General features: G+C 41.1%; 1 protein-coding gene across 4 annotated transcripts; it reads left to right on the top strand.

Annotated features, from left to right (window-relative positions):
• Positions 1–306: 306 nt before the first annotated feature.
• Positions 307–13,172, top strand: LOC144529704 (uncharacterized). Of its 4 annotated transcripts, none has more exons than XM_078268954.1 (13): positions 307–597; positions 1,745–1,865; positions 3,693–3,890; positions 4,076–4,138; positions 4,231–4,364; positions 5,528–5,581; positions 5,684–5,732; positions 6,184–6,269; positions 7,899–7,950; positions 8,569–8,902; positions 9,033–9,090; positions 9,169–11,295; positions 12,166–13,172. In XM_078268954.1, exons 3-10 carry the CDS (start codon positions 3,719–3,721, stop codon positions 8,763–8,765), a joined length of 807 nt encoding a protein of 268 aa, XP_078125080.1. In that variant the 5' UTR covers positions 307–597; positions 1,745–1,865; positions 3,693–3,718; the 3' UTR covers positions 8,766–8,902; positions 9,033–9,090; positions 9,169–11,295; positions 12,166–13,172. The 4 variants fall into 4 exon arrangements, with proteins under 4 accessions (XP_078125080.1, XP_078125079.1, XP_078125078.1 ...); XM_078268953.1 differs by having other exon boundaries at positions 308–597; positions 1,745–1,861; positions 3,458–3,890; XM_078268952.1 differs by having other exon boundaries at positions 308–597; positions 3,458–3,890.
• The last annotated feature ends 109 nt before the right edge of the window (positions 13,173–13,281 follow it).

The following is a 13,281-nucleotide window of genomic DNA, read 5'->3' as shown; positions in this document are numbered from 1 at the left end:
TACACCACTACAACCAGATGTGGCATGTGGGATTCTCTCATCTAAAACGATGCACATATTATGCTGTAATTATGAACATATGTCTCCCTAGTGTGTCGTTTAACGGTTGTATCTCTCTCTCCAACTTTCTAGATATAACAATGGGGTGGATAACGATGTAATATTAACAAAATAAAGCAGGCTATATGATCAGATTGTAGCTTCAAAAACCCAACGAGTCATGAATGTACAGGAAAGCGTTTAAAAGATGACTCAACTAACTTTCACTTTAATCTCTGACAGGGCAGTGTTTAAAGTCAGTTTCTCCACTTCCCTGAACGCGAAACCGAACATTTCCGCCTCCATTCGCGGCTTTTTCGTGCAGGAAACGGGGCAAACCGGTCCGACACTTGATGAGTATCTTGTCTGCAGTCAATGTGATGCGATAGTATGTGTGTGTGTGGGGGGGGGGTATGGCCGAAGAGCCCATAGAGCTCGCGTAAGGACAGCGGAAACAAACTAGGCCTACAAGATCATCGTCAACAATGACCTGTAGTCTCTATTGGATGTGAAGTTTCCTGCAGAAATCACTGTATTTTCCGGTCGAAAATAAAACTGGTAGGTGCAATGCAGAATTTATCTACGCGCCATTTTTTTTTTTTTTTTTTTTATAAAATGATTAAATAACAAGAAGTAGCCTAATCCTTTATGCCCTCTATGGGTGTGAACTGAGCAACGTCTGAAATGTGGAATCTATTAATTGGAAAAGAGTTTGGGATATTCAAGTTTATTGTCAGGAACCACATGAATCGGTCCAGTGATTTTTTTTGTAAGGCAGGCACTCACAGTTTAAAGCATAGAACTAAACTTTACAATATAGCTTTTTAGTACAATGATGAGTAGGCTACAATATTTACATTAGTGTGGCAGAACTTCTTGCAATGGTGATTTCTGCAGGGAGGGAGTAGAGGAGGGAGGGGGAGACCGTTTCTTTAATGGGTCAAACATGTCCATTTAATGATAATTATACATATCAAGTTCGTTCTGTATTCAAAAACCGTGGGTCCAAACAGCAAAATATTATCATCACCGGAGAGATAAAAGTCTGGCGAACGCATTGATGTGGATTTGAAACCACAAACATAAAAAAACACATCAGTGCGTTCTGGCAACTGGCTCTGTGATGACTCCAAATAAGAAAAGATGTGTCCAGATTAAAGTTTAACGCCTTTATTAAGCAGTTACAGTGGGGTCACATATTCTGACAACTTACCCAATGTGCTGGCCTGGTCCATCAAATATTTAGTTCTTTCTTTTCTTTACAGTAGAATATGATTATTTTAAGTTTTAAATGTAGGTCTAGTGTAGGTTTTAGGTAGGTTATTACAAATGTAACTCGTGCATGCAGTCACAAAGAAAGACATGTTTCGAAACATTTCAGAGAAAATGTACCTTAATATATTTTATTTACTTTAAGATAAACATATGTTACTATGCCCAAAACCCGTTTACGGAAAGCCTTTTCACTCCCTATTCAGCCCCATTGTCCTGAATTTGGTTGCAGTTCCACCAGAGTTCCACTGGGGGTGATCGCGGTCCAGTGCTAAATGAATGGGACTCTATGGAGCTAGACGGCTACATTTGTCTCTTTTGCCTGATTGTTGTTGAGAAATCTCAGATTTGATTGTAGTTTTTGCAAGTTCAACATGGATTATAGGTCAAAAGTTGAATGAACGAGTACTTGTGTCCTTTCGATTTCTTACAGGTTGAGTCGTTGTTGCCTATAACACGCTAGCATTCTGCTAATGAATGCTGATTGGTCAGTGAAGGACTGATTACGATCGGAGAACCCGCTTGACGGCATCCGAAGCAGAACCAGAATGTCAGTGAGTGAATATTTCGCCGTGGTCTTTAAAACATTAGCAAACCTCTTTCTAGAACGTGTATTAAGAGAGAGAGTCTAACCTGTTAGCTGTGTTGTACTAACAGAGAGAGCCTAACCTGTCAGCTGTGTTGTATTAACAGGGAGAGCCTAACCTGTCAGCTGTGTTGTATTAACAGAGATAGCCTAACCTGTCAGCTGTGTTGTATTAACAGGGAGAGCCTAACCTGTCAGCTGTGTTGTATTAACAGGGAGAGCCTAACCTGTCAGCTGTGTTGTATTAACAGGGAGAGCCTAACCTGTCAGCTGTGTTGTATTAACAGAGAGAGTCTAACCTGTCAGCTGTGTTGTATTAACAGAGAGAGTCTAACCTGTCAGCTGTGTTGTATTAACAGAGAGAGTCTAACCTGTCAGCTGTGTTGTATTAACAGAGAGAGTCTAACCTGTCAGCTGTGTTGTATTAACAGAGAGAGTCTAACCTGTCAGCTGTGTTGTATTAACAGAGAGAGTCTAACCTGTCAGCTGTGTTGTATTAACAGAGAGAGTCTAACCTGTCAGCTGTGTTGTATCAACAGGGAGAGCCTAACCTGTCAGCTGTGTTGTATTAACAGAGAGAGTCTAACCTGTCAGCTGTGTTGTATTAACAGAGAGAGTCTAACCTGTCAGCTGTGTTGTCGATGCTTCGAGAGAACAAAGGAAGCGACTCAGAGCTTGCCGTAAAGCAGTATCTCTGGCCATATATGTGTATGACGTCATTGACCCAGCAGTGTGTATTTTCTTAGCCTCCCCTATCGAATGCAACATTCAAATTACTAGACAAAAAATGATATCCTGAGAGAAGTGGATTTTGAGGGGTATAGCTCCATAGACCACCATTAATTCTGCACTCACATGTGAGCGCCCCCTATATGGAACCAGAGTGGAACTGCAACCAGTTCAGAAACCGGAAGTGCCGACAGAGTGAAACTTCTTCCCTTATTAGAAATTCTTTGCTATGCCTGAGGTAGGTTAATATGGTCGCCAGAGGTTTACTCTTTCTCCTTGAAGCAATAACAAACTGCAAATAATCACACAGCTTGCACCCGTGGATGTAATGTTTTAATGTTTACGCCGTTTGCGTAGAGGCTCTTCTTCGCCCTCCATTGTCTACCACGCATGGGCAGACGATGTGCAGCAGCGCCCTCTGCGGTCACAGTTCCTGATGGGTCACAGCTTTCGGTACAACACCTGTTGAAATGTTCCTACATTTTGACCTAAAATCACGCGTGAAGAGTGAAAATTGTGGGGGACAGAGCATTTTGTTTAGAAAAATCTGAGAGGATCGTACAGCAGCTCCCCACTCTGTCCTCCCCTCTAGCTCTTAACATTCCGTCCCCATTCACACACACACTGTAAAATCTGAAACGATCTGAAAAATGGACAAAGAACAAAGAAAGGCTAGAATAAAACAAAACTGATGGGCGAATAAACTTTATTGTCAGGGAAACAACAACAAAATACATACCTCTTCCCCCTTTCTGCTCCCATTTTGTATTGTACTGTATTGTTCCAATTCTTATTGTCCATAGGAGACCCATTGTACTTTCTTACTCACAGTCAGACCACAGGGACAGGATCCCCCACTGGCTTCCCACCTGCTACTGCCATTGGTTATCTCTGCAGGACCAAACCAGAATCACCAGCGTCGCCATCTGAAACTGGATCTGTGCATTGGCGGGCAAATTATTTTCTCTTGCGCCACCCAGTGGACAAAAGTGTACTTTTCACAGTATACTGTTCTTCTGTTGTACTTCTATTAGACTAATAAGACTAAATCGGTAATTTTGTAAAGAAAAGGAAGAAGAAGAAGAAAACGATATGGACAGGAGAAGTAGCACAAGGAACAGAAACATACCCAGATATCAAGACTATGATGATGACGAGGAGGAGAATGAGGAAGAAGAAGAAGAAGAAGAGGAATATCAGGAAGACGATGAGCAGCCAGGCACATTCACCCAGAACACTCCTAACCGGAGAGCACAGGATAATAGTGAGTCTATAGAGCATGGAGCATGGAGCGTCCATTTATACTACTTTTTTTTTAAATAATATATTATGTGAATAAGTTTTTGACAACACAAAAAAGAGGGAAAATACACTCAATACTTTCTTGTACTGATATGTCCTACATGTCAACAGTGTGTGCAACTTTTGTCTGCTCCATTATGTACAAAGGGCTCTTGTCTGTAACCTGTGGAAACAAAAATGGCACCCTGCATGTGAAAAAGCTATACAGGGGTAAGCGGAATCTATAATTCATAAAGAAGTAGACACATTGTTGTTGTTTTTTTCCTATCCTATATGTTATTAATTTGTGTTGCTGTGTTTAGGTGAGGAGTGTATCAAGTCTGAGGGCCGCTGGTTTTCTCCCGTTGCCTTTGAGGATTTTGGTGGTAGAGCCTCCAGTAAAAAATGGAAAACAAGTATTTCCCATAAAAAAAAGCCTCTGCAGTTTTGGTTTGAGGTAAGGTGTTGTTGTTCTTTATGCAGAGTGTACTGTTCTTTATTCGATGAGTCGCAGCGTTAGCCTAGACCGGCGGGGGGAAGGAGTGTAGCCACAATCGCGGAACACAGCCTCCCTATCTCCCCTTCTCTGCAGCTCTTAGTTATACAGTTATAGTTCTAGACTACCAGGGTACCTCCTAGGACACACTGAGCTTCTCTCTCCTCTCTCTTTCCATCTGTGTGTATTCGTGTCACAGAAATGCTTGTTACTAACATAGCTCCGGGGAGCTTATTCCCCGCAGTCCTTATGTTCTTTTTCCAACTATAGAATAGATCTACCTATCATATAATCAATAATATAGTGAGAGTAGAGGGAGGCAGGAAGTACAGCCCGTTCCGGCAGGGGAGAGTTCAAGCCCGATCCGGCACCTCTCTTTAGCCTGCCTCTCTTAGTTATGCTATTATAATTCTAGACTGCTGGGGAATGTCCTTCCTCCCTATGACACAATGAGCTGCTCTTTCATCTCTCTTTTCATTTGTTCCTTTTGTGTGCATCCTTCTCCCAGAAATGCTTGTTAGTAACCTATCTCTGGGGAGTTTACTCCCCGGAGTCCTTATGTTTCTTCTTCACCCAGAATATCAAGACCTGGGTTTTGGGTGCAGCTGTTGCTAGGGACCTGCTACACCCTGCTATGCTCTGCGATTCCCTGCAGTGTCCGGCTGCGTCCTTGCGTCCTACCGCGTCCACCCATGCTGTGCTGCCCCACATTACACCCCGTAATGCCCTGCTGTGCCCTACTATGACATGAACTACTACGACTACCATTGTAGTCACTGTTCCATTATCTTTATTGTGACTATTACTACCACTGTTCATCACACCCCCAACCGGCACCGTCAGACACCACCTACCAAGAGTCTGGGTCTGTCCGAGGTTTCTTCCCGAAAGGGAGTTTTTCCTCGCCATTGTCGCAATAGCTACTGCTAATGCTTGCTCTTGAGGGAATTATTGTAATTGTTGGGGCTTTGTCTTACTCTATCTGTAAAGTGTCTCGAGATAACTCTTGTTATGATTTGATACTATAAATAAAACTGAATTGAATTGAATTGAAAATTGAATTCAAGAAAAATCAGAACAGACTGTAAATGAAGTGCCTAACTAACTTCTGACTTTTATCACAGAACAGTTTCTTAAACACCAGAGGATTTAAAAAGAGAAGAACTGAGACTACGAAGGTAACTGGACGTCTGAATACAATGTGATATACATTCATGCAACTCGGTTACAAAGAATCTTGTATTTGAGTTTTATTATTTTTATTTTCTTTATCCTCCCAGCAAAAGAAAATCCTGTCACGTAATTGCATATCAGAGAGCCAGCCTGAAGGTTTGTCTGCACACTAACCCTCTTGTACTGTCACTTAAACCAGTAACTAGATCAAGGGCGTAACTTTGGGTTCAACATTGGCGGGGGGGGGGGGGGGGGGTTGAGATCTCCAAGTGTCCAGTGTCCAAGGGAGGTCCCGGGACACGTCTGCATGTATTGATAAAAAACGACAAAAAGATTGAAAGAATTGTAGAAAAAAACGTGGAAAAAGCGACAAAAACTGTGAAAAAAGCGACAAAAAAAAGGGGAAGATGAAAAGGAAAACGGAGAAACGGAAGATGAGAACATGCCTCCTGTTGCTAAAAAAGATGAAGACAACGGTGTGTTTGAAGACAACGTTTCCTACCGAAATCATCGTCTGTAGAAAAACTATTATTGAAATGAATGTGAGCATGTCAGGCCACTACAGTAAGTGTTTACCTGTGGATGTATGATATCACTCTTCTTTCAGAAAGGCAGACAAACCTCATCCTTTCGACATCTGAGCAAAAGGAATTGCAGCAGGAAGTAAAAGTTGTCCTCAAAAGGCTTTCAGAGGTAAGATGGGAGAGAAACTGTAGAGTTGTTTCCTGTTTTTGTCTCAAAACAGTTCAGAAGCTTTTTGCCATGCTAACGCTGTGGCTCTAGAATGGCAATGTTGGTCAGACCAACATTGTCACGCCATCACTCATGGTGAGGATTCATGGTCCCCAGTGGATCAATCATAGTAACTTTGGTGATCCCCTGACTTTCCCCTAGCGCCACCGTGAGGTTGATATTTGTGGTTTTGTGTGAAATGTCTCAACAACAACTATTGATGGATTCCCATGAAACCTAGTAAACACTTTAAGGTCTTCCTCAGGAAAGTCTATATCGACAACGTTGCATTTCAGGGATTGTTCAGGTGCCGCCGGAAATTCCACTGGATTTCGCTCATTTTCGGCCAGATGTCCGTCACCTTCCGCTTTCTTTGTGTTGGGATTTTAAGGCTACATTGTGTAAGAATTTCTCCCATCTAGCATCTCCCACCTAGCATCAGTGAAATTGTATATGACAACCAACTGAATATTACTTTCTAACCCCTCCCATTCTGATCGCGTTTTAACTCCTGCGGTGGCCGTATTATTCCAAGAAGTACGACTTTGTCCGTTAGTGTTCCTTCCAGTGTAATAATAGTTTCACGTTTTCGTTATTTTGGTACCATTTTATTGCTAAAATCAGCTATCAGGTTCCCAAATGAATGCAAGCTAATGTTAGTAAAGTATCAGCGTGATCCTCCATCTTCAACAGGCTCCCCCTGGCATTCGTCATGGTGCCAGCGCGAAAGGCGGAGGTATGTCCCTCTTTGGCTTATGTATTTTAAAGATGGAGGCGCAACATAGCAGAATACATACGGGCGACTCGCTCGTATGTATTCTAAATGATTCGGAATGGCAGATTCTACGCTTACGAGAATACTTTGATTAGTTGGTGGAAGTAATTACACATGAATGAGTACATATATGTGAAAGAACAAAGGTTTTTTTGCTAAGAATCAACTCAAAACATTACACAATGGAGCTTTAACTCCGGTGGATTTCTGAGGACTATGGTTAACTGCTCCTCAGATCTCTGCAGGGTAAATCCAGACAGCTAGCTAGACTATCTGTCCAATCTCAGTTTTCTCTCGCACGACTAAAACAACTTTTGAACGTACACGTTCCACCAAAACAAGTTCCTTCCAGAGGCTATTTTGCAGAGGCGCCGTTTCTTTGCCCGGAGCTAAGCACCGCACAAGACAATTGTGATTGGTTTAAAGAAATTCCAATACATCACAGCATGTTTTTCTCCCATCCCGGAATACTGTGTGGACTAGCCAGACCCTCCTCCGCAGCGTTGTGGAGGAAGGTCTGGCAATGCGAGACTATCCTCAGGTTAAACTGTAATAACTTTGGCTAGCACCATCATCAGGTCAAGATTTTAATTTGTCAAATACTTTGAATTAAGATTAAATAACTACAAAACTAATGACATTCTCATGAGCGTTTAGTGCTTATTACTAAACGTTAGGAGTAACGTCAGACATTGTCACATACTGATCTTATGGAGGGAGTCAACTACAGAGGAACCGTTATACTCCTCATACTCTCTGTTAGTGATATCACATTCCACCATTATTATATAGTGCTCTGATGTTTGTGCTCTAAGTTTCAGACCACGAGAGATTGTCAGCCCAGCGGCATGGAGTGTCCACTAGAAGGTTTGTAAATAGTCATGTAATATTTGTCCTACTCAATCAAACATATATTGGTGAATGAGCAGTGTGATTATTTCAGTTGGATACCTTTGTGGGGGTGATGCGCATAACGCATCTTTCCCTCATGCACTGCCTCTCGATCTCATTTGAATATAGAATCTGTGTTGGTACAAGGGCTGCATGATATGAGGAGAATATGCGATAACGTTGAATATCGCGATAACGATATTACTTGCGATAAATAAATAAACAGATATTAAAGTGTACTCAGTTCTGCATTTCTGCTGCTTTCAGTGTTATGCTAAAATACAACAAATTGCTGGTTAAATCAAAAACAAATAAAAGGAAATAATTACCAACATTCTTTTATTGAGCAAATTGAACACTGAATTGAATATAAAAGGCACAACAAAAATAAGTGACAGATTGTAGAGTGCAGTTTCCTACTGATATCTTCTTGAGTATCTTTCACGATATGTCGCAGCCTTTCGCGATGTGTTTATTGCGCCAGTTGATATCACGATGACGATTAAAAAAACAAACATATATTGTGCAGCCCTAGTTAGTATGTACTCTGTTGTAATATCGTGACAGACCAACCTCAGTTTTGTTTGTGAGCAGACAGCTGGTGTAAACCATTGGATGGGGATGCAGAAAGTGAAGATGCAAAAGATGACCCCATTGATCCATCACACATGTCGGACCCACCCATCGTTGGGGAACAAAGTAATGAAAGAAAAGAAGATGGACAGAGAGAAATCAAAACTGGAACACCTCTGTGTGCATCAGTTGCCTGGGCCGCAGACATCCAAACCTGAAATCCTGAATAAACCTGAAGACATTGGCTCAACCAGCAATCACACTGCCGAACTCCGAATCTCCCCTGTTCTGTTAGTCACACAGGGAACCAAAAATATCAGCGATGTCGCCACAAACACAGAACACATTCAGAGAGGTATTAAAGACGAAAGCATTCAGGCAATGAATATGTTGTTCAGAAACCAAAAGAGAAGTAAACATTATTGTTTGTGTAAGACCAAAACTGCATTTCAAATTGAAATACATGTTTTATACTATCTGTACAGATGCCACCTCCTCTGGCCATGATGCAGCACAATCAAAAGTGATCAAAATAGAGAAAAGGTAAGGTCTATAATAGTCACATTATTTGGATAAACAAAGATGCTTCAAGGATGTTAAATATGTTTTCTTTCCACACAGTGCCTCAGACAGCACTCAGCCCTCCGCTATAGTGGAGGGTCCAATCTCCACTCAGTCTAATCTGGATACAATGGACCTTGACCAGCTGAAGAGAAAGAAAATAAAAATGCAGCTAAAAGTTTTGAATTTGCAAGATGAATACTACACTCTGAAAATTAAGCAACTCAAAAAATGAAATTATTTTCATCGGAGCCTAACTGTAAGGTTGACAGTATGGACAAGCTTGCATGGTGCAGCCTAAATTACGCACTTTGCATTATTATAACTGAGATGTATATTATTACAGGTTTACTTGAAACAACCAAAACAACCCTTTGAGAGCTGAATACACTTTTGTTGGCTAGTTTTAAAGGACTATGATAGTGACATCATCTTTTTCCATTAAGAAACTAAAAGCAAAATACAACCACGATAATTGTGTGTTGTTGCTGTACAGTCCCAACACACCCTTCTCTGAAATGTGCGTGCATGTCTTTGCCTGAAAGCCATCTCCTGGCAAATATTTTTTCTACCCTGCCGGGCCAAGTCCTGTCATGCAAAAGTGATCATGGATCTTGCAATAAAAGGTTAGATAAAATGATCAGGTTAGGTCAGCTGTGGAGTTCCCCCCAAATCTGACAGATGTAATAAATTACTGCATTTGATGATTAAAGGCTTTTTCTAACTTTTTTTCTTAACCCTCTCAGGTCTAAGCCATTTCCCCCAATATTTGGTTCGCCTGGTCTCCTTGTGTAATAATGCTTGTATTCAATCAAGTTATAAACATGATTTATGTATTTAGAAATTGTTATCTGACTATAAAGACAAAAGAAAAGACTAAGGTAACAGAAATGAAATCTTACAGAAATGTATTGAAATCTGAAATTGTTATCCCAAGTCTTGGCAATCAGGGGAAACAAAAATAAACTCTGTAACTAACAAAAATATGAAACAATTTCGATTTATTCCCCATAAAAGTCCAAATGCTTTTATCCAAAAAGTTATTTGTGTCATCTTTGATGCATTATCTGTCTGCTATTTGACATCAGTAGGCCAAATCACACTCAATTCAACCTCTAGGCTTCTATCTGCCAGGACCAATACACACACACACACACACACACACACACACACACACACACACACACACACACACACACACACACACACACACACACACACACACACACACACACACCAGTAAATAAGGCCCTCCTGTAAGGCCTCTGTATTCGCTGAGCAAACGTGATCAAATGACTTCATGTGATTGGTTGACAGAGCTGTCAGTCAAGGCGTCACTATCCAAGATGGCACCCGGCTAACTGGAATACATCCATAGACATAGGTTTTTTTTATACAAAAAGATGACTAAATACAGTAAATAGCCGTTCAGTCGTGGGTTTATCATTATTATCATCATATTACTTGTTGAAAAGCTGGAGCTATCAGCTAATGAGCTAAAAACATCGAGAAGCAAAGCGGAGATTACGTGAGGTGATTTTTGGATTCATAATTGTTTATGTATGTTACAAGCAAGCACACTGTAATTCCATGCTGGATTAAAAAAGCTTCTGGATGGCCTACAATTGTGTAACTTAGAGCAGTGGCTCCCAACCTTTTTTCCTTGGCGCCCCCCCTACTTATGTCTAAGAAAAGCTGAGCCCCCCCTCCGAAACCGAAGTTGAGGTAACTCTCGAGATAGAGCCTTACTTTCTCTTTTGATACAGAGGAGTTATCAGCACTTTTACGTTTCTCCGCCATGTTTCATTCATAAAATAGTGATGCTGTGGCGGCAGGACAAACAAGGATGCTAGCAGCTAGCAGCTGACCTGATGACAGCCAGGGTCCCAGGTTAAGAGGTCCCGGAGGTTTGGCCTACTAAGTAGCCTGCCTACAATTTTAAGCGAGAACAAAAATACATCGTTTTTATACAGACTTTTGTATACATTATATATTCTAGTGTATTATCATAATTCTTTTAACATGGGCAAATATTTTTTTTTTACCTCAACCTCAAACCAGATAAAGACTTGCGCCCCCCCTGTGATCTTTGCCGCCCCCCTGAGGGGTCCCCGGACCCCAGGTTGGGAACCACTGACTTAGAGGACCTCATCGAGACCTCATTGCTACGGCTTCTCAACAAAAAAAGTAAGTCTCTACACTGTATTGATCTGGAGATATTAAATAAGACATATACATTTTGTATTGTCACGTCGCAGGCGACAGCATCGACCTTAGGGGGGTGAAAGCTAAAATGAGTCCCTCTCAGTAATCTGGGCCAGTTTAATACTCCGAGCCACTTGATGAATATGGACCCAGATGTCAACTTGAACTCTTGAATTCTCATAACTTGACCTTAATCATTGTGAAAGAAAATGATTGGACTGTTTACCGGCCGTGACTGTAAGTAAAGATGGTACCAACATGACCAAAGATGTGCATCCGAAGTGTAGTTTGTGAAATTACATTTAGTCTAAAATCAAAAGTCAAAAATTACAACCATATACTTTTTTTTTGAAATTGCAATATGGACTAGTGCAATATCCAAATTGTATTCTACAGACAAAAGAAAAAAAAATCTTTGTTTGGTACAAATCTCACTTTAATATACATTTTCAATGAAAATGAGAATAATAATGCAAAATTCCCTTATTATTCCCTCTAACATTGTGAACCATATTGCATTTGCAATATCAATCAAGATATATTATATATCAAAAATAAGATATTTTCCTCATATGTGTAGCCCTACTTTAAAGCGGGAAAAGCAGGACACATCTTATTGTGTTAATAGAACTACTCGGCCTATGAGGCTGAGTAAAGAAACCGAATGAGTGGAAAAGGACCAGAGAAATGAGTTCCCCATAATATTCAGCATGTTTTTGAGAAATGTTCATACTTTCTTTACGGTAACTCCTTATAGAACACATGCTATTTTCTGCTGTGTTCTGAGTCCCTTGCTCTACTCCCTCTACACACACACACACTCACACACGACTGCTCCCCTGTCCACCACAGCAACACTATGGTGAAGTTTGCAGATGTCACCACAGTGGTGGGGCTCATCTCCAGGGGGCGGGGCGAGTCTGCCTACAGAGATGAGGTGGAGCGGCTGTCAACATGGTGCAGGGCCAACAACCTGCTCCTCAACACCTCAAAAACCAAATAACTCATCATAGACTACAGGAGAAAGAAAACAGAGATCCCATCATTAATCATCAACGGGAACTGTGTGGAGAGGGTGGCGGACTTCCGCTTCCTGGGAGTCCACATCGAGGAGAGCCTATTCCGGAGCGTGAACACCTCTGAGCTGCTGCAAAAGGCCCAACAGAGACTGTACTTCCTGAGGATACTCAGGAGGAATAACATCACACAAAGACTGCTGGTGTCCTTTTACCGTGCCTCCATTGAGAGCATACTAACATACTGCATGTGCGTATGGTACACCAGCTCCACAGCAGCACAGAGGAAAGCGCTCCCGACGGTCATCAACACTGCCCCAAAAGATCGTCAGCTGCTCACCTCCCCACAGTGGAAGAACTACAGTTCCCGTTGTCTCAAAAAAACCTGGAACATCATAAAGGACACACACCATCCCGGTCACTCCCTGTTCGAACTGTACAGATCGAAACAGATCAATTAACGCAAGGACAAATAGACTCAAACATAGTTTTTATCCTACTGCAATAAACAATGATAACCCTCAATGCTGCAACAAATGTGCAATATGGAAGCTGACGTGGAATAGATCTATGCAAATGACAAAAAGTATGCGTGTCTGTAGATGTACACTATGTTCATACTGTTTTTAATGCAATGACTGGATGTGTATGACCATGTGTGTTCATGTATACTGCTAATGCTGCTATGTTTCTATTTATTCTTTTTGAATAACATTAGGACTTTCATTATATTTATTAGAACTTACATTATATTTTTATAGAGTATAACTAATGCACTGACTGGAGAGCACTTTACATTCCGTTGCATCTGTGACAATGACAATAAAGACCTATTCTATTCTATTCTTGTGTAAATTGATGATCGCAAAGCTGTTTGTTTTTGCAATATTGTTAAGAATTAATATTGATGCCTTTTATTTGTATATTGTACGCATAGCCTTTGCCCACATTG

The sequence above is a fragment of the Sander vitreus genome, chromosome 15 (genome assembly GCF_031162955.1).
Source record: "Sander vitreus isolate 19-12246 chromosome 15, sanVit1, whole genome shotgun sequence".
Taxonomy (NCBI): Eukaryota; Metazoa; Chordata; class Actinopteri; order Perciformes; family Percidae; genus Sander; species Sander vitreus.
This window is presented reverse-complemented; position numbering and strand designations above follow the sequence as displayed.

Coding starts and splice junctions, on each gene's coding strand:
- LOC144529704 (XM_078268954.1), top strand. CDS start 3,719: ATGGACAGGAGAAGTAGCACAAGGAACAGAAACATACCCAGATATCAA. Junction 5,733..6,183: donor ATCAGAGAGCCAGCCTGAAG/GTTTGTCTGCAC, acceptor CTCTTCTTTCAG/AAAGGCAGACAAACCTCATC. Junction 7,951..8,568: donor CATGGAGTGTCCACTAGAAG/GTTTGTAAATAG, acceptor GTTTGTGAGCAG/ACAGCTGGTGTAAACCATTG.